Source organism: Canis lupus, chromosome 3, assembly GCF_003254725.2.
Source record: "Canis lupus dingo isolate Sandy chromosome 3, ASM325472v2, whole genome shotgun sequence".
Taxonomy (NCBI): Eukaryota; Metazoa; Chordata; class Mammalia; order Carnivora; family Canidae; genus Canis; species Canis lupus.
In genome coordinates this window covers 70,356,465-70,377,571 of record NC_064245.1, presented here as the reverse complement: position 1 = coordinate 70,377,571, position 21,107 = coordinate 70,356,465, and the positions used below count along the sequence as shown (strand labels likewise).

Below are 21,107 nucleotides of genomic sequence, written 5' to 3'. Positions count from 1 at the left end.
CATTGCATGGTCATAATAATAAACATAGAATACTGATTTAACAAAAAGACAAAACTATAACTGGAATGGTGAGAAGTAACTGGGGGAACTAGCATAAAAGCAAATTTTTATCTTTGTAATAGAAAGTCTATTGATGATGTTTAATGCAGAAAAATCAAGGATTATTAGTGTAGAGATGCTATTTAGAAAGAGGTAAGAAAATGCCAGGAGAAATAACTAAAAGTTGAAAATAGTTGCATCTGGGCAGAAAAATTTAAGTGGGCAAGGATAGGTTGGAGGCTGTTTTTTTGTTGTTGTTGTTTGTTTTTTTCATTATAACAAGCCTTTTAGAACAATTTGACCTTTAAAACAATAATAAACTTACTTCCTTAATAAAAAGTCAAAATTAAATCTAAAAACAACTTTTAAAAATTGATAACCCCTGGAGAGAAGAGTGAAATAATGCTCTATACTCTATGTATCTCCAGTTTATTTTATAGTGAGAAAGTGTTTAAGCATAGCTTATATTAAAACAAAAATTAATGTTTTCGTGGTTAACAAAATGATTTCAAATTTGAACCTGGGACTTGACTGTTGGGACAGGGCTAGCATCTGAGGACAAAGGGGAAAAGTTGGACCAACAGGACGTGCAGGACTTGGAGCAACAGAGGAATGGGGGGGGGGGGGGGGAAGATTCCCAGCTGGGAAAAGACATGGTGTATTTGGCTCAAAACAAGAAACCCACACAGAGATTTTGGTTTGAAGCTTTGGAAAACATTTGTTTTCATTCCTCGTAAAAAATGGATGACGAACGGAATTATTTGAAATGAGATTTTAACAAGAAAAAAACTAATAACATTTCATTAGCATTCTCTTACCAGCTCATTATTAACAAGTCCAAAGGCTGATTTTAGGAGTTTCTGTTTGTTTATACTCTCCAGTGAAAACCATCAATGCCAAGAGAGGGGTTGGGGTTTGTTTGTTTTTTGTTTGCTTTTTCAAAAAACATTCTTCTTATTATAAACATTTTACTTGATCTGTATTTTTGCCACTACTTCCAGAATGCTTTCTGAGCTTATTAACTTGTTAAAAAGGCATTTAAGCTGGTGTGGGTAGAGAGAAGGGACATGTACATTAGAGTCCCACAAAATGTAATATGAATTCCAGATTCTGCTTATTAACTGTGTGATCTGGAGCAACTGACTTACCCACCCCGGGCTCCAGTATTCCCTGGACAAAAAGGATGGGATGCCCTATTATTAAATATTAAATTAAGGAACAGGAGTGAGGAACCTAGCAGTGCTCCACAAAGTAATCTTCTTTTCCCCCAACCACATATACAGAAAAGTTCTCAAACACTGAAGATTTACATGACTCATCAGAATTTCATCAGAGTTGGATTTCTTACATTCACCTGCATTTTGAGTATTCTGGGAAATCCTCGTCAGTAATTATGACACAGGCATCATAGTCTGATAGGGCCTGGGGAAAACTTTGGTGCCAGCCTCAAAGTTTCATGGCTGGGGCCTGGTCTAGCACTAGGGATATCTTAAGGCTCCAGATCATCCAAGTTGTTAAAAAAAAAAAGTCAGAAGTTGTAGTGCAGAAGGCAGATCCAAAGAGAAGCAGTGCAGTGTGCAAAGGTGTTGGAAATATAGCACAGGTCCAGGAATCCAGACTCCGAGGCTAATGGAAGCCCACTCCTTACTGTGCAGCCTCAGGAAAAAAAAATCCTCAACCTTTCTGAGCCTTGGCTTTCTCATTTGGCAAAGAAAATCCTAACCCCTGCTTTGTCAGGCTCACGGATTTGTGTTTTGGGTCTCCAAGATGAGAGTGCTAGTGTCTATGTGTCTCTTCTCCCAGCATTTCCCCTGTTTCTCCCACTGTGGCTGCTGCAGGGTGAGGCTGGGAGGGCAGGAGACAGCAAGAGCCTTGGGTTTTCTGGCTTCTGAGTCCCAGGGGTCTGATAGGAGTGCTCGACAGGCTATGGAGGCCTCAGTCTCTATCACTATTCCAAACACATGCCCTGCATCAACTCACTAAATCCTCTAATGGTTCTAGGAGACAAGAATTGTTATAACACCATTATACAGATAGAAAAGCTGATAAGACCCACAGCGGGGGAAAAAATGTGCCCAAGATCACATGGCCAGTTAGTGAGGGGCCAGCATTTGCACCCCAGCCTTCTGGTTCCAGAGAATGACATCCTCACCCATCCCCTGCTCAGGAAACCCTGTCACCTTGAGCCTGTCCCTTCTTTGAGTCTTGGGGTGTCCTACGTCTGCTTGGGATGGGTAAATAGCAAGACAGGAGCGGGAACCGGCAGGCCCACTGGAAATGGAATGGCTCTTTCTTCATTTACCATCTTCCTCCAGTCTAGGTTCCTGGGCTTGCCAGGGCCAGCTGCCCAATCGGAGGCTACTGGTTGTCTGTGCCTATCTTCCTACCTCCTGGGCACCCAGGTCCCCTGGGATCTCCTCTGAGAAATGGGCAGCAGGACAACAAGGACCAGGAGCTAAGCATCCAAGGGGTCCAGGTTGCCATCCAGCTGCTCTACCGGGACCTGAGGGGCCTAGAGCCCCACACAGAACCTCTCGGAGCCTTGGGCTTCTCTTGTGTATGAAATGGGGCAATTCTCCATTTAACTAATAAATATTGAAGCCCTACTGTGTGCTGGGCGCTATGCTGGGAATCCAGTGGGAAACTACAGAGTCACTCTCTTCCTGGTGCTAAGCATCATGTGAGAGAGAAACAGAACATATAAACATATAAGCATGTCCTCTGCTGTCAAGTAGTGATTTCTATGAAGAGAAATCAAGCCAGGTTAGGAGTGAGCAGAAAGTGCTATCTCAGACAAGAGGAACAGGAGCAGTTTCTCTGAGACACCAGAGCAGAAACATGAGAGAGAGAGAGAAGCATACAAATACCCAGGGGAATATCATTCTAGGTGAGAGCAAGCGCAAAGGCCCTGGGGCACAGGAAGTGTGCTGTGCATGAGCTTGAGACACAGCCAGAAGGCCAGAAGAGATACCATGGCATGAGCGGTTGAGAAAATCACAGGGGACAGGGGAGTCAAATCATGTAGGGCCTAATGGGCTGGAATAAGGACCCTGCATGGGAAGCCATTGAGAGTTCAGATCTGGGGAGTGAAGTGTTCAGATTTAAGTTTCTAACAGTTCCCTCCAATCAGCAAGAAAGAGGGTCTTAGAAACCATATCAAGACTCGCTAAAGTAAGGGGAACATTTGGCCAAAGAAGAGACCTGGCTGGGTGGCAAGACCATGGAGCCCGGTCTCCAGAGTCAGACAGACTTGGGTTTGAGCCCCAGCAACTACATGGAAAAGTCATGTGACCTCAGGGCAGTTCCTTGACTTCCTTGAGCCTCCGTTTCCCCATCTATAGAATGGGTCATCAAGAAGTTCGGTGAAATAGCAGAACAAAACACAGTGTCAGACACACGGCACATTGTCCCAGGCAACATTGCCAGAGAGACCATTTTGTATCCAGGACCTCAAGTGGCTCTCCCAGAAGCCTGGCAGAGTGGACGCCCAGAGCTGAAACGGCCCCTACTCGTTCAAGAAAATGAGCACTCGGAGAGGAAAGTTGGCTGCCCGAGGCCACCCGGTCAGGAAGCAGCAGAAGTGAGACTTGAACCCAGGCCTCTGGTTCTCCGGCGTACCAGCCTCATGAACCTGGCACCCAGGTGGAGCCTCAGAAGATGCCACCTCAGCCCGCATGAAACAGAGTTCATGGTGGTGCCCAGCACGAACAAGGTGCTTCCAAGGGCTCGGCCAAGGACTTGAGTCTGCAGAAGACCGAATGACATCACCCCTGCTTGTTTTCCCTGAACTCAGCCCCTGTGTCCCCCAAACGGACAATGCAACAAGAAGACTAGGCTGAGGAACACTTGGGTGGCTCAGCGGTTGAGCGTCCGCCTTCAGCTCAGGGTGTGATCCTGGCTTCCTGCATCGGGCTCCCTGCAGGGAACCTGCTTCTCCCTCTGCCTGTGTCTCTGCCTGTGTCTCTGCCTCTCTCTCTGTGTCTCTCATGAATAAATAAATAAAATCTTTTTAAAAAAGAAGAAGAAAAAGAAGGAGGAGGAAGAGGAAGAGGAGGAGGAGGGCGAGGAGGACTTGGCCGAACAGGAAGGCTTCACGTGGAACACACCAGAAAGAGCCCCGGACCTGAACTTGCATCCTCCCCAGTGGCTCAGCTCCCTCTGTGCTGAAGCGTCTGCCTTCTCTGTGCTTCAACCTCCTGCTCTCAGAGCTGGACTTCCCCTTCCGGTGGAAGAGGGCTAATAACAGCTCCACAGGCAGCAGTGACCTTATGTTATGGGTGATTATTGAATAGCATAATGAATGTTACCTATTAAAATGATTATTCCACCTGTATTTGTGTCGTATTTAGTTAGTATCTGTCTCCCCTTAGACGCTAGGCTCCATGAGGACACAGGTTCTGTCTTTATCCTTCCTCGCCAGTGCATTTCCAGTACTGGCCCAGTTCCTCGTATATATTTGGTGCTCAATAAATACTTGTAAGAGGAGTTAAGAGTACCTGGTGCATTGTGGGTATGATACATGCTAAGTAAGTGGATGGATGGAGAGAAAGATGGATTTGCTGTTTCACAAGGTAGTGAGCCTCCCATTCCTGGAAATCCTCAAGAAAGCAGAGGAGCAGATTTAATGTTGGCTTCAAGCATTCATTCATTCATTCATTCAGCAGTCATCATTGGTCATCCACAATGTGTCAGCCCCCAGGGTATGCACGGCGGTCACAGCAGTGAACATTCCAGGGGGGCGATCAGACAAGAGAGGAATAGATGATGTCTGGGGGTGACGGGTGCTAGGAGGGAAAAGAATGTAAAGCAGAGAGTGACAGAGGGGCACAGCCATCTCTTAAGAAGTATGAAAAAGAGATGTTCAGATGATTCTCTTCAAGGATCAAGAAGAGGCTCAGGATTCTGGAGGATTCCAGAATCTCTTCCTGCTGGAATATGCCTTGTTCCCTCTATGGTTTCAGAAGGAAAACTGGTGAGGGAGTCCCTTCCCCGTGGATTGGTGAAGCAAGAGGTTCTGGACTGAGTCGGACCAAGCAACCTGAGTGCCTGACCTCACTCTTTCACCTCTGTGTGTGACACCAAGACTGTCGCTAACTCTCTCTGGCCCTCGGAGTCCTCCTCTTCCCATTAGGACGTGCAGCAATGGCTTGCCATCCGTGTGCCTGACTAGCTCTCTGATTCTAAGCAGGGGACTCCCAGGGTCCCCACTACAGACACAACATCCCTGAACCAGGCAGCAGTTCCTGCTGGCCTGCTGCCAAGAGTCCCTCCTCGTAAAGCTGGGGTTCATGGGGAAAGAGGCGTCCGATTTTACAAAGACTTGTTTATTAGCTGAGAGGTTGCTCTTACCTGTGCCCAGACCCCTGGAGGTTCAGCTCTGCTGACCGGGTCAGCGGCACATGAGCCTCCAGAAAGAAATACCCAGAAGCCATCTAGTACTTGGGGGCAGGAACAGCTAATGTAATTTACGGGACCCGGTGCCAAAGGAAAATACACAGCCCCCAGTTCAAAAAGCAAGGCTTGTGGTGGGGGGGGAATGCTGTTAAAGGTACTTGGTACTCACGTATAAAACTTTTCCTTTCCTGTGGTCGTCCTCTTGACCTGCCCTGCGCTTTGCTACTGCTATTTAGTGTTGCTCTCCCTTGCACTCTCACAAGGATCCTGGCAGGTGAGTGTAGACCCTCCCAGCTACCTGAGGGTCTCAATCTGTGACTTGGCATGCAAGGACACAGGCCATCCAGCTGCCGGGCTCCCCCTCTGCCAGCCATCAGATCTAACAGTGGTGGAAAGTTCAAGTCAGGCACCCTCTCTTCCCTCCAACCCACTGCCCCAACCCATCGCAGATGGGTGACCCCTCAGGAGAATTGCAATCTCTGTACCGGGATTTACTAGGCACCTGGATGATGGGTGAGCAAGAGGCTTACCACCACCAAGTTGCCAAGTGAACATGTGCCACAGCCATGCCTAATCTCTAAATGCCACGGGGGTGGGAGGGTGTACCCAGCAATGACTCACCAGGGAGCAGGGAAACATGCAAACAAGAACTGTCCCATGGAGGCAGCTGGTGGCAGCTCCAAGCCCCCAGAGCATTAGATGTTATTTATAAAACATAAATTCAAAGTTAAACTTACTAAGCAGAATCAGACCCCAGGCTGAGGCGGGTCCCTGTGTGACTGTCCTGGTCACAGGCCCATGAAGCCAACCCAGTGAAATTAGAATGGGGCCTGCAGCTCACCAGGTGGGGTGGGGGGAGGAACTTCATCTAGTGAACAGTTTCCAAGACCTTCTCAATCCCCGCGAGCCTGGCCAGCGCTGTGCTGGACCTACCTGGCTACAGATGCAGACCAGAGCAGGGCATCTTCCCAGATGGAAGCAAGGGCTCCAGCAGCTTTAGAATCCCACCGAGGAGGAGCAGATTTTACACAGGAAAATGAAGACCTCCCCCGCAAGATTCATGAGTACCTCCAAACTGTGGATCTTCAGAAACCAATACTTCCTGGCCCTTTCCAGAGGTCCTAAGGTAGTGATGTCCCTCCCTCTGCTCCATTGCTCTGCTACTTCCAGCAGGCCCTGGAACCTTTCCTGTGGCCCATCCCTAAACAGATGTGCCTGTGGGATGCAGACACAGATCTAAGAACTCTCCTGAAGCCAGTTCATCTGGAATCAGCTGGGGTGTCATAGATTGATCAGGGTCTGTCTTTTCACTCCAGATTTACCCCCTTGTCCACTGCGTAACCAGTTCCCCCACACCATAGGGCCACAGTTCCCTCATCTGAAAAATGGGTAGTGAGAACCTGCCCCTACAGTCTGCTAGATGATGAAGATCAGAGAAGAACAGATTTGCAAATCAGTTTAAAAGCAGAGATGTTCTTTATCAAAATAAATCATGCCAGTGACTTTCCACGGCTGAAGGATGGTAACAGCCTCACAATTCTGCTCAAGACATTGATTGGGGGCCTTTGCACTTGCTGGTGCCTTGGCCTGAAAGCCCTTTATTCAATGTAACGTCTCCTGTGTCCCCCCACAGGGAGCACCTCCCCTCCCCACCCAGTCACACCTTCTGATCATGCACCGTTGGGCCTGGGAGCCTCCTCTTCCCTTTCGTTGCCAGTCCAGAGGCGTCCACTCTCATCTGGAGCTGCTCAGGGACAGGCACTTTGTCTTGTCACAACATTGTCCCCAGTACCGTGCTCAGCCAGCCTGGCATAGTAATAATTTGTTAAATGAGCCAGTGTTCCAGAATCTCTACTGGCCACTTTACAACTTTTTAACTCAATAAAGCATATTAATCATATTGGATATAAAATAAAAGAGAAGAAAAGGAAAATTAGGGACGCCTGGGTGGCTCAGTGATTGAGCATCTGCCTTTGGCTCAGGTCACGATCCCAGGATCCTGGAATCGAGTCCAGCATCAGGTTCCCCTTGGGGAGCCTGCTTCTCCTTCTGCCTATGTCTCTGTCTCTCTCTCTCTCTGTGTCTCTCATGAATAAATAAATAAAATCTTAAAAAAAAAAAAAGGAGAGGGAAATTAGTTGGAGAAGGAGTCAATTGGAAAAGGACAAACATTATATGGTCTCATTCATTTGGGGAATATAAAAATTAGTGAAAGGGAATATAGGGAAAGGAGACAAAATGAGTGAAAATATCAGTGAGGGTGACAAAACATGAGAGACACCTAACTCTGGGAAATGAACAAGGGGGTAGTGGAAGGGGAGGTGGGCAGGGTTTGGGGTGCCTGGGTGATGGGTACTGAGGGGGGCACTTGGTGGGATGAGCACTGGGTGTTATGCTAAATGCTGGCAAATTGAACTCCAATAACAAAAAATTTAAAAAAAAAAAAAAAAGGAAGAATGAGAAGACCCCCCTTTGCTGGGTCCTCCCATCCTATCTCCACCCCCATCTTCACCCCACCCCCGCCCTGCTGTCAGGGGACTTCCTGGAGTCAGACTCAGGGTCCACTTCCTAGAAGTGGAGGTCAGGGTGCAGGGGCAGCTCCACATCCCTGACACACCGGGTTCACCTGTCCCAAGCCCTCACCAGCAAAGCTGGTAGTAGTTACTGGGTCAGGAATTTCCTGACCAGGCCACCTGATCCAGGGGCTGCCAACCCCAGCCCAGAACAGCCAATTTTCCACTGGGAGGAGCCTTAGATCTCTGCGCCTGGAGGCCCAGCCTCTCAAGGGACTTTTAGGGGACAAGAAGTGCTCTGGGAAGGTTCCCAGGGCGCCTCCTTGCGTCTGGGCCGCAGGCACCACGTGGTAACGATTCCCCCTCAACCCCCATCTCTTGAATCTCTTCCTGGAGATCTCTGAGCAGGGAAAACTGGGGATCTCTTCCAGGAGTCCAGGTTCCCGAGGGCTCACCCAAAAGCTGCTGGGTGACCTTGGGCACGTCACTTGACATCTCTGGACCACAACTGACTGTCTGTGAAAGGGAATAAAGAGAATGTTTGCCTTTAAAGGCCATGCTGTGAATCAAGGGAGAGTACAAATGTTGGACGCCTGGCACAGAGGCTGGCTCAGAGTGAGCGTTCATTTAGCGGATGAAGACCTCGCTTCCCCTCTCAAGACCATACTAGGCGCTGGCATAAAAAAATAAGAAATCTGTCAAACCACAGCCAGCCTTCAGAGAGCTCTCAGGAGGAGGGGACACTGACAGATGTACTCGTGCAAGAATGGAAGTCCACCCAAACTCGCCCCACTGCCAAGGCTCAGCTGGCTCTGGGGCTGGTGCAGCAGAGTTCTGGGGACCCCCAGCTGGGCACCCAGATGCAGGGTCTGGAGAAGAGAAGAGAAACATTATTGGGGCCCCAGGGGCTGCTTCACCCTGAGCTTACCCTCCCACCTGCACCTTCGGTGGTGTGGCAGGGAGAGGGTCACGGAAGAGAAGAGGCCAAGGAAAAAGCTTCTCTGGTCCAAGCCACCATCACCGCTCCTGCCAGGGGGGCAGAGATGTCTCCCACCTCGCCCCCATCATGCTCCTCATTAAAGCTGAGCAGAGCTTCTGAAAACCAAAGTCGGCCCCGTGGGGCTCCTGTTCCCGAGGCCAGTCCCAGCCTCAGCGGTTTTGCACTTAGCCCTCTCCCTGGGGAGGGTCTTCCCTTGGTGGACCTCCGGGCTCCTCCTCACCCTTTGCGTCCCAGCCCACACACTGCTCCTCCGGTCAGGGGGCCACTCGGACTACCCCCGCTGTGCTCCCTGTCCTCATCCCGTCATTTTCTCCCTCGCGAACGCGCATCTCTATCTGAAATTCATATTTATTTGTTAGTGTGTGGGTTCAATTGCCGTTGAATGAATTAATGAAAGAACACTGTGCTGAAATCAGGGATGCGGGCTCTGCCCAGACTTTCTGCACAACCTTGGCCAAATCCCACTATCCCTTCGAGCCTCAGTCTTTTCATCTGTAAATGAGTACATGACCCCATTGGTGACGACAGCACATCTGTAAGCCGGCATCCAGCCGGTTTCTGCACTCCCGCCTGGGTTTAGGGATGCGTGCAGTGCCCAGGGCAAGGCGACCTGTTCAGTCTTGACTGGTTGGAAGGGTTTCTGCCACGTGCTGCTGCCCGCACGTCAAAGCTTCCAAGCGCCCTCGTGGGCATGTGGATGAATTTCTGCCTTCACGCCTCTGGAGTCAGCAGCCGTGATTGGTGCACACAGATCTGGTCATAGACACCCGTGTGACCTTTGGCGAGTCACTCACCCACTCTGTGCCTTGGTTTCCTCACTGGTAATGTGAGGTAATGAGGGTGCCTCAGTCATAAAGGATTAAAGGAGGAATCTCTTTTAATTTCGTGTCCACAGTGGCCATAGCCTTCCTTCCTTTGATCACCCTCCCAGGACAGGAACACACCTGGGCTTCAGCCCCACCCATCCCTCCAGCCTCAGGCCACGCCCCCATCTGCCGCCGGGCCCCACCCCTGCCGCTGCACTCTGAGGATCAGAACCTTCTGGCTGGAGGGCCACAGGGGAACCATCAGCAAAGGGCCTGCAGGTGGCCGTGCCGCCCCTGTGCTCTGTGCTCTGGAGTTCTCAGGGCACATTCCAGGTGGGGTGAGCCACAGCTTCTCTGCACCAGCCTGGAAATGATTCCATTTCCGAATCCGAAGCTCAGGAGAGGCTAGGTGACAGAGCTGAGCAAAGGCTGCCTGGGTCAGGAGCTCTGCTCCCACTCTCACCACTTGTGGGACCTTGCTTGAGTCACTCATCTCCCTATGCCTCCGTTTCCTCAGCTGTGAAGTGGTGCATGCAAGCCTGGTAGGGTGGATTTACTGGCATAATCCCCATGGACCAGGTGGAGTGGTCCTGAAGCAGGCAAGGGCTCAGCACACGTCAGTTGTGGTCACATTATAGCAGGGACAGGTCTACTCTATGCCTGGGAAACCAGGTGGCATAACAGACTGCTTGCCTGAAACAGTGGTTTCCATTTGGTGTGGCCCTGACAGTAGCTGTTTCTTTGGTGACGGAGCCTCAGCTGCCACTGGGGGATTGAAGGGTGTCATCGGAGAGAAAACAGGGTATCCTTTTAAAATAACATCCCAAAGGACCAGAGTCCAGCCTACCCTCGGGGCAGCTCATCTGAGCGGAGACAAAGGGCCAGGACTCTGCGAGGACGGCCAGAGGTCCCGGAGGGGAAGACGGGAACTGGCCCGGTGCAGGGGAGGCACGGAGGTCTTAGGACCGCGGGGCGGCGACCGCACCTTACCCAGCCCCGAGTCAACACCGCAAATGCAGCTCCCGACGCACGCCCAGCCCGGACCACCGCTGGCGGGGACTCGCAGACACACCGCAGCCCTGCGTGTGGGTCGGGACCCGCTTTCCACGGGTGGGCTAGGAGGCAGCCTCCCACCCTCAGCTACCATCCCGCTTCTGCGCCGCCTGGAGCCAGCCTCCTCGCCTATAAATGGGGCAGCAAAGGCCGCCACTCGGGGCTGCCACTCCACCAGCGCAGTCTCAGGTCGGGGGGCAATCCCTCCGTCCGCCCCCAGTCAGGACCTGAATTACGGACGGGCTTTGAATTCGCCTTAACTACCGCTAAAAACCTATCTTTACTGCACCCCTGTCGCGATGCTCTGGGCCCTGTGAGCCAGGCGTTAGGGGCAGATTCTGAAGCCTTGGGGAGGCGCAGCGACTTGCTAGAGATCACCACCCAGATGGCACAATCTGATCCCAGCCCCCGTGTTTGAGCTGTGGGCCTGATCATCTTTTGGAGTCCCCAGGAAGGTGTGTGGGCACACGTACACATGCCCACATATACGTCTTTGAAATTCACCTCTTTTAAGTACTCATTATCCCATGTATAATGCTGCAAATGCCAAGCATCTCACAAAGCATTTCATTTTATATGCATAGTAATAGGAAGAGACTATTACCACGATTCTACACTTTATATATGGGGAAAGTGAGACTCAGAGAGGTTCAGTAACTTGCCCAAGGTCACACAGCTAATAAGTACCAAAACCAGGACTCATAAGACCAGATGGTCTGACTGCAGGCTGGCGATCCATCACTGTCTTATCGGTGGGATAGCTAGCTGCTTCTCAGAGGACCTCCTTCTCAGTGGGGGAGCTGGGTGCTGTTGAGGGGCGGGTAGTGCTGGGTGACTGGATGGACATTCTGGATCTTGACCTGGGTTCAGCCCAGCAAGAGCACGGGTGGGATCTGATTCCAAGGAAGGCCTTCTAAGACTCTGCAGAGACAGGAGAAGGAGGGGTGCTGAAGGGGGTGGGAGTGGAGGGGGGTGGTCCCAGGGGAGGAGCCCCAGGAGGAGAAAGGAAAGCAGAAGTTACCAGAGGGTTCTAGTAAGGGAGCTCAGGCCAGGCACCCATTGTGCTCCGAGCTGTGCATTCTGCTTCCCTGTCCAAGTCTGAGTGGCTTCAAGTGACTTTGGTAGGCCTCTGCCTGGAGTCTCTTGCTGTGGCTGGATGTCCATAATTTCTCAGGGTTTTAAAAAACATTTATTTATTTACTTATTTATTTATGTATGCATTTATTTATTTATTTATGAGAGTCACACAGAGAGAAGCAGAGACGCAGGCAGAGGGAGAAACAGGTTCCATGCAGGAAGCCTGATGCAGACTCAATCCCAGGACTGGGATCACTCCCTGAGCCCAAGGCAGATGCTCAACCGCTAAGTCACCCAGGCATCCCACTTTCTCAGGGTTTACCTGTTCATTCAATGCCTATCTCTAGATCTCCCCCCACCAAGATTATGTGTGTCTCCCAGTGTCACCAGCTTCTGGGTGGCAGGACTTCAGGAGGGACATTGAAGGGTGATGCCTTGACATTGCATGTTTGCCCTTATAAATTGGAGCTGTGTGTTTATGGAGATGTGTATGTTGATTGTGGGTGTTGGGTGTGTATTGGCATGTGTGTGATGTGTGTGTGTTAGTTTTGTGTGTACGGTGTGCAGCTTATGTTGATTTTGTTTGATTGGGTGTCCGTTGGTTGTACGGGTATGTGTGCCACGTTGCATTTCCTTGAGACGTGTTGTTTGGGTGTGTGACTTTGTTGGCTGCGCGTGTATGTGCTTCGGGTGTACGGTTGGTGGTGTGTGCTGGTTGTGTGTGTTGAGTGTGTGTCTTGGTTGAACGTGTGTTGCGCTGCTGTGTTAGATGTGCGTGTTGCAGTGTGTGTTGGTGCGTTGTGCAGGCGACGAGGACGAGGAGGACGACGAGGACGCGCGAACCGACCGGGCCTGTCTGGGAGGGCGCCTGCTCCGGCGTCCTGCTTCTGCGCGGCGAAGAGCGGGGCTGTAGGCCCGCGGGGCCGCGGGAGGGCGCTGTGCAGGAGGCAGGCCCGGGTGAGCCGAGGGTCCTCCCAGGCCTGGAGCAGGGGTCCAGGCGTGGGAGGCCGGAGTGGAAGCTGTCGAGTGCGGGGGAGGAAATCCGCGCGCGTGGAGTGGGGACTGCGGGTGCTCTGGAGAGTGGACACTTGGTGGTCGTGGGCAGGGGGCACAGGGGGTTCCCAGGAGCGGCCGGAGCCGGGCTGGGGGAGTGTCCCGGCGGGGCGGGGCGGCGCTGCGAGCCGCTGGGAGGGCGGGGACGGAGCCGGGGAGGCCGCGCGGCCCCGGGGGCCCGGCCAGGCCGGCGCCAGCCGCCAAGTTGAAAGGCGGCCGCAGCCTCTCCGCGCTGTTTCCCACTGCGCCCCCGAGGGCTCCAGGCGAGGCGCAGGCCGGGCTCACCTCCGGGCCGCGGGTCACGACGGCGGGCATCCTTCAGTACGGGACCCCGCCGGCCTCGCGGCCCCGTAGGATTCGCACTCGAGGTCCCCGCCTCCTGAGTAACTGTCTCCACGGGGCCCCCGGCGCGCCCTGGGCCTTCAACCCCGGGGTCAAGAGCGGAGAAGCGAGCCCTAACACAAGGCGCTCCGGGCCGCACCCCAGCCGGGCAGATCCGCGGCCGCCCGGCGCCCCCACCCCCGCCCAGCCCCGCGCGGAGCCGAGCGCCCCCGGCCCCTGCCGCGCAGCCACCCCTCCGACCCCGGCTTCCACGCCACGGACCTTGGGCCTTTTCGGTCCAGCCTGCGTGGTCAGAAGCTGAGCTTGCAGATTAAGCCTTGCCTCCTCCCCAGACAAAACGAAAATGCCTTCCCAGACAGCTCGCGGGGCAGGGGAGATGCCCCTTTTGTTCCCCGAGGGACGGGGCTTGCTCGTGGTCAGAGCACGAAGGAGTTAAATTCGTGGAGCTGGGGCCGGTTTCGCAGCAATACGCGCGCTCCGTGGGCCTCTTCCAGCCCCAAAGAGCCGTTGAGGCACTAGGTGACCCGCAACGACAGAGGGCTGGGCAGTGTGGGCAAGGCGTGCGTCCCCGCGTGTATTCTGCCTTCGAATCTCTGCCCCCCTCCCCCTTATGGGCTGTGTGACTCTGGGAAATCATGTAACCTCTCTGGACCGCCATATACCCCTTCTTAAAAGAAAAAAAAAATCCTATGAGGTTGTTGGGAGGCGCGGGGGAGGCGGCTGGACCAGGAATTCCTCTGGGCGCCGTAGGTGGTGACTCGGAGTGAATGATCCGGTGTTTCCTGCCAAAGGAGGAAACTGATCCGTAAAGGACCAGGCCTGGGAACCCCCTGCCCACTCTGCCCTCGCCTGATAAACGAGCAGCTGAGTTCGGAGGACCGGGCTGAGACCGAAGCGTGGCACCAGACCTAGTGGAATCTGGCCCGGAGTCTTCACCGCACAGCAGGGCGCCGCTCCGATCCAGCAAACATTTATTGGGCACCTTCTGTGTACATGCTGCATTGAGAAAGGGAATTCGAAAACAAAAAGGAGGAAAGAAAGAGCTAGACGAAAAAAAAACAAAAATGGGAAAACTCGGGGTGGGGGATGTCACAGGAGTGGAGGGAAACCCGGACCCAAGGCGGCGACGCGGGCGGAGGCGCGCTGGAGCGAGGGTCCCCGGGGCCGGCGACCTCCTCCACCGGGCTGAGGTGCTGGGTGGGGGGAAGGGGCGCGCCCGCCTCGCCTGCAGCTACCGCCTCTTTGGAGCCGCGGCGCGTCTGCAGAGCGCGAGCCGTTGCTCATTACTGCAATTATGTTGCTCTAAGTTTGCCTCGACCCTAAATTGCCAAACTTGGAGGAGGCAGGAGGCCCGGGAGTCCGAACCAGAGGAGACACCTGATCCTGCCCCCACCATTTCCCTACCCGCGCTGGATTAAAAGACTCCAGGGCTGCGGGGAATGAGAAAATTCAGACCCACCCCTATTCCCCGGGCGCCCTCTCCCGCGGGGATTCGTTGGCACGTCCCAAGATCCTGGGAGCGGGGAAGGACTCCCGGGCCCATTTCGCAGATGAGAAAACTGAGGAACGGATACCTGGAATATCTTCCCCACCCAAAGTCAGGCGGTCAGTAGGCGGCAGGGCTGGGGTGAACCGCGTCGGCTCGTCGGACTTCAAGTCCGATGCTATCCCCAGGACAGGAGAATCACCAGGGGCGTTCCAGAAAGGAACCCGGAACGTTTGTCCCGCGCTCCGTCACCGTCGGGCTGCTTAGTTTGTATAGGGGGGAAACAACTCCTTTCTGCGTCTGCCAGAAGCAGCGATGTGCCTCAGCCCTCGAGCGCCTTTAAAGGACTACGTGACTCTGAGAGCTTTTTGCGTCTAACTCCTCTCTCGTGGGGACGAAGAGGCCCGGATCCGGGTTCCGATCGCGCATCTGGGAGCCCAGGAGTCTGTCTGGAGCCGCGGGGCCGCACTCCACAGCAAGCTTGCTTTCTTTTCTTGAGGAGGGGAATTATTATTACATGTTGGGACTGCAGCCCCGGGCCTCCGGGATGGGACGTTCGGAGCTACGGAGACTGGAGGATCCATCGAGGAGACCCAGGGTACCCCGGAACTTGCAGGCGCCGGCGCAGAGCCCATCCGCCGGGGTGCGTGCGCGCGGGGCTGCGCTCTCTTGGAATTCCTAGGCAGAGCTCCGGTCCCCCGGGGCTAGAAGCCGCTTGGTGCGCCCCAGACCCTTTCTTTCCACCCTGCGCCTCGGCCTCTAGCTGTGGAGACGTCCACCCTCCCCAAGTCCAACGCCAGGTACTTGGAGTTCTAACAATCCTTGGCCTGCTGGCTTCCAGTGTTAACAGCTCTTCGCGTGGCAAAGGCTGCCTGAGGCTGTCCCGCGTGGAGTTTGGAGGCGCCGGCCAGTGCGCGACCGAGGCAAGGCCCGGGGCGGGGGGGCACGCAGATCTGGGGAGAATGAAGCCAGGGCCCCCAATTCAAAAGAGAACAGAGCGGTGCCTGGAACATAGTAGGCTCTGTTTACCAAGAGATCATTTTCTGCCATCAACATCCTTGCAGAATTCCAACCCCAGGAGGCTAAACTTGGCGCCCGTTCAAATATATTCTCCTGGAAGCCCGAATTTAACCTACTATATAAAAGAAAAACCAAGTTTGTGAGCGTTTGGAGGCAGGGGCTCATGCAAAGGACACGCCAAGGTGGGAAGTGTACTGTCGCCTTGGGTTTTCAGTAAAGTGTTGTTTTTAGGGGTCGTAATAAGGGGTGTGAAGGCGTTCACATTATGGCAGCTCAAAATTAGATCCACAAACCGGCGCCTACACCAGCGCAGCGATTTAGAGAAGCAAAGCAATGCCTCCGCCCCCCACCTGGCCTCCTGTGGGAAAAACAGGTTTGCGGGGGTGGGAATTGTCTGGATTAGCTGTCTGCAGTCATCAAACCATTTGGGTGATTCGCTTTGTTTTCATAGACAGGTTAAAAGGGAAGAAAAAAGAAAGAGTCGGTTATGGGTCGCCTGAGCAAGTGTCGATTTCAGCTTAAAGTGAATTGGAAAATTGAGCCTAATTATCCCAGGTAATTGCTTCAATTCTCCACTTGACTTTGCTAACGCAGATCTGTCCTGCGTGTTCTAAAAGACACCCCCCCTCCCCGAATATCCTGAATATCCTGTTGTCACCTTTGAAAGGTGCAAGTGTAAAACTACCATCATGCTGAAAAGCAATTGTATATGTGAACAGAAGGCAAGAAGTAAAAATTCAAATAAAAGCCTAAATCAATAAAGAGATCGCTTCTTGTAGCTTAAAATTAATTTATTTAACAAATATAGCTATAATATAAATGATAATAAAATTTCAAATATACAGTATATTACACACAATCCCTTCCAAAGGGATTCTTGAGAGTCACACAAATGTACTGTTAAATAGAAACAGGAGTTTTAAATTTTATTTTACAATTTTTTTCTGGTACTGGTGAGAGAGGTCCCTTCAACCTACCTTGGCAACGCATCTGTGTATCCCCCCTCCCCCCCACCGAAAGCAGACGCTTTGCTGTTGAAATTCTCTTAAGTTTTCCCATGGATGGACCGGGGTTTCCATCTCCCCGGGCATGCTCTTCTCTCTGTTTTTTTTTTTTTTCCTCCAATTGTTCTTATTTTCCAAAATCTTCAAACATGCGTTTTTCAGTGCTTCTCCCGCCTGGTGTCAGGACAGGATGCAGCCTCTAGCGCTGGTCCGACCACTGACTGCTGAGGACCGCTGGGAAGTCAACACCTCTCTAACCCCAGTCCCTCCATCTGTAATACAAAGGGTAGATCTATTTTCTAGAAGAGCGTTAAGGGCCCCTTCCAGCCACTTTTCGGGGAGGGGATCAGACAACGGAGAGTGAACGCAGGGAGCAGCCGAGGATAAACCGGAGCAGCGTGGGAGTTACAGGGAGAAGGAGCCGGGCGCTGCCGACCAGGGGAGCTCGCCAGGGAGGGCTCCTGCGGCTTGCAGGAGCCCGGGGCTGGAGCAATCAGCTGGTACCACAGGTAGGCGGCCCTGGGACCCTCTAAGTCAGGTGGTACATGCTGTAGCCCACGTGGGCTGTGTAGAGTCCCACGGGTGCCACCGGCAGCGCGGCGCGCTGGAAGGGGCCGGAGGCACCGTAGAGCGAGGCGCCCGCCGCCGCCGCCACCGCCGCGGGGCCGCCGAGCGGGAAGGAGAGGCCGAAGGCCGCGGGTGGCAGCATGGGCTTGGCAGCCATCTTCAGCTTTTCCAGCTCGGCCTCCTGCAGTCTCTTGGCCTTGGCGCGGCGGTTCTGGAACCAGATCTTCACCTGCGTCTCGGTGAGGCTGAGCGAGCTGGAGAACTCGGCGCGCTCGGCGATGGACAGGTACTGCTTCTGGCGGAACTTGCGCTCCAGCGCCAGCAGCTGCGCGGTGGTGAAGGGCGTCCTCGGCTTGCGGTTGGTCTTGTGCTTGCGCAGGGTGCAGGCCGGGGGGCTCAGCCGCCCTGGGGGGAGGGGGGGACACCGAGAGAAAGGCAGCGCGTTAGGAGAGCGGCGCGGGAGTGTCATCTGCCCACAGGTAAGAGTGGTCAATAACAATACCGGCCATTCATTTCCGTGAAGCACCTCGGATGCCAGGCGCTGGGAGGTGACACTTGGAAAAGATTTTCTCCAGTTGCCACACCCCGCGGGGTAGACGTTCCTGTCTACTTCTTGCAAATGAGGATACAAAGATTCCAGGTGAAACAGGCACATGTTCAGGGCCCAAACTTAACTGGGAAGGGGTGGGATGCCTTAATGCTAGATGGCAGCTTAGGGGGTCCCCTCCTCCGTCGGAGGCCGTATGTGTAAGTGTAGGATCGGTAGGTGTTAATGAGGTTGCTGAAACCTGCGGGGAAAGGCCCTGCACCCAACCCAGCATCACTGAATCCAGTACTGTGGGTTGGCTCAACGTTTATCTGTGCTCATCTAATGTTCAGCGCTAGGCTAGGCCGTTGCGTGGCATCCAACCCAGATCTCCAAATTCCACTCTTTCCCTTGGAACAGCATGTTCCTACAAGGTTCTAAGGGCAGTCCCAGGGGACCCAGAGGCAGAGCAAGGATCCGCAGTCAGGGTCAGGAAGGTGGCACCACTGCCATATCTCAAATAAATGAAGTGCTGGTGGGGGTGGAGGGACTTCTGATGGTCTGTTGTCTCTTGGGTCCCTCTCACCCTCAGTGCCTTGGTCCTCTGGTCACACACAAATGGGAGTAGGTGGGAGGGAGACTGAGATCACTTCTGCTCAACCTGTGTCTCCATTGGCAGAGGACAAAGGTGCCAGGCTTTTCCTTATGGCTTCAAAATAAACCTCAGGGATGCGCCGTTGCGAGAGCACCAAGACAGAAGGCTCCCACAGGTCCGAGACTGAGTCCTCTGGCCCGGTCAACCCCTGCCACACCCGGCAGCCATGGTCAGATATAACGTAGAACAAATTATTTCCAGGGCAACGGGGATCGCAGAGACTTTGGGGTCCTGGGGAAGCCCCTAACTGAATTCCCAAGTCCTGAGAGGCTGCTTTCCCTACCCAGCAGCCTCCCTTGGGAAATATGAAATCGAGTCCAGAATGTTTCACCATGCGGGTTTTGCCTAAGCATGCATTTTTTCGTGTGTGTGTGTGTGTGTGTGTGTGTTTTAATGATCCTTTGGGCTCACAGACCACCAGGATATGAGTCAAACGAAACCTCGAGTTAACATCCCCCTTCTTCCCAGCTCCAGGCCATTCAGAGCCGGGAAGCAGTTGGCCCCCAACCCGCTTTCCGCCCGGCCGCCTGAGGGGCGGGCGCCCAGGGAAACGTCACTCCCTGCGGTAGCGACAGCACAGCCCTGGGCCACTTCTCCAGCCATTAGGCCTAGGGAGGGGCTGGCCTTTCAAAGACGTTTAATCCCCAGATAAAAATCATTCCTCAGCATCACGCCATTGAATTCGGGTTGCTATTATGCCGTGCAAAATAATCGGAGGAAACGAGGAAAACTTGGGAATTTCCCGTGCTCCTGAAATATCTCCGAGCGTGTTTGCTGGGCAAGAGGAGCCGGGGGGCCGCGAGGCCTTGGAACGACCCCGAACGCGCCTGGGACTGCTGGAGTCCGCGTGAGGGGCCCGGTCGGCGAGGTTTGGGAGCTTCCCCACCGCCAGGGAGGGGGCGCCTCCCACTAATTGACTTGGTGCCCCGCCCCCTCCCACTAAAGGGCCCAGCCCCCGCGAGCACTAAGTATCTGCCCGAAACTTGAAGGGGGAACTTTGCAAGAGGTTCAGAACCTCTGGGCAAAGAGATACTTGAATGCGGGGGGGAGGGGGGGACAGTCTTCTTCTACGAGAAAGTGAAACTCTGCGCGCAGGGAAGATGTCCGCACCACTTGCACCCACCCGTAGGGATAACGGCGGAGTAACAGGGCTTAGGGGCAGATGGGGAAGTGGGGACTCCCGGGGTCCTTTGATGAGGGCTGAAGGAGACGGTGCCCGGACACCTGGTCCTCCAAGTTGACTCCCACCCGCAGCGTCCCCTCCGGGCCAAGGCGAGGAGCCCGCGAAAGCGTACCGAGGGCTGGGTTTCAGCCAGGCCTCCGTCCCCCTAGCTGAGGGGAGAGGGGAGAGGGGAGAGGGGTAACCCGTGCCTCCCCGCCAAGCGAGCCGCAGCACGGCCTCCAGGGACCCAGCGGCAGGTACGCGGCCGCTGGAGACTAGCAGGCGCCGGCGCGCGGCCTGGCGCCCTCGGGCCCCGCGCCCCCGCCCGGCCCCCTCCCCCGCCGACCGGGCTCTGGCTACTTACTGGCCGGGGGCGGGGAGAAGCGGGGGTTCTGCATCCACGGGGTCCTCTCGGGCTTCTCGGGGCTCTCGGCTTTGACCAACGCATCCTCTGGCAGCTTGAGAAGTCCTCCCACCGAAAAATGGCCCAGCGGCCGCGGCGAAGACGGCGCGTCCGGGGCTCCCAGAGAGCCGGGCCGGGCGCCCAGGGGCTGCGCGGACCCGCCCGCCGCCTGTGCGCCCTCGGAGGCCACCAGGGCGCTCTCCTTGGCCCCGGGCTTCCTGTGGTCGGCCATGAGCGCCTCCACGCTGAAGGGCAGCAGGGAAGGGGACACTTTGGGCTTGGCCCCCTCCTCGTCCGCGCCCATGGCGGCCGCCGTGGCCGCGGTGGCGCTGGGGGCCTGGCCCCCGCCTCCCCCCGCCGGCTTGCCGAAGGCGGAGTCCTCCACTTTGACACCGAGTGGCAAAGAAGTCATGTCAGCAGCCGGGGCCATGCAGAGCCGGGCCCCCCTCCAGCCGCAGCACGGGCCAGCCGCCGGGCATGGGCTTCGGGCGGGCGGGGAGCGCGGCCGGCCGGTGGGAGCGCCCGGGGCCCTGGCCGGGCGGGCCCTGGCGCGCGCGCCTCCCGCCCCTCCCCAGAAGGCCCGCTCCGGCGCTCGGGGCCTGGTTGTCCGCGGGCGCCGCGGCGCAGGCCGAGCTCCCGGGCGCGCTCGCCGGCTCCGGGTCGGGCCGCAGCTCCCCAGAGAACTTGTTAATAAGGAGAGGCCAGCGCGGCGGCGGCCAATCAGCGCGCGAGGGGGCGGGCCCGGCGCCAGCCATTGGGCAGCGCTCGTGCGCACTGGCCCCGGGGCGCCCTGGGCCGCGGGGCGCGCGGGACCGGGCCGGGCCCCCGGAGGGCGGGTGGGGGGGGGGGGGGCGCGGGAGAAACTTTCTTGGGCGCTGCAGCCGGGGCCGCCCGTCTCTCCCGCGGCCCCTGCGGGTCTCCAGTGTTCTCTGTTCCCGGGGGACTTCGCTTCTGCCCACCGCCCTCTCCCACGCCTCCTGGTTTCCTCTACTGCTTCCCCGGTTCTC

At 55.0% G+C, this 21,107-nt stretch overlaps 1 protein-coding gene across 1 annotated transcript; it reads right to left on the bottom strand.

The window, feature by feature from the left end:
• Positions 1–16,885: 16,885 nt before the first annotated feature.
• Positions 16,886–20,633, bottom strand: MSX1 (msh homeobox 1). The gene is made up of 2 exons (XM_025437951.3): positions 20,062–20,633; positions 16,886–17,759 (listed from the first exon to the last, which is right to left on the bottom strand). The coding sequence occupies exons 1-2, from the start codon at positions 20,528–20,530 to the stop codon at positions 17,317–17,319; spliced, it is 912 nt and encodes a 303-aa protein (XP_025293736.1). The 5' UTR covers positions 20,531–20,633; the 3' UTR covers positions 16,886–17,316.
• Between the last annotated feature and the right edge of the window lie 474 nt (positions 20,634–21,107).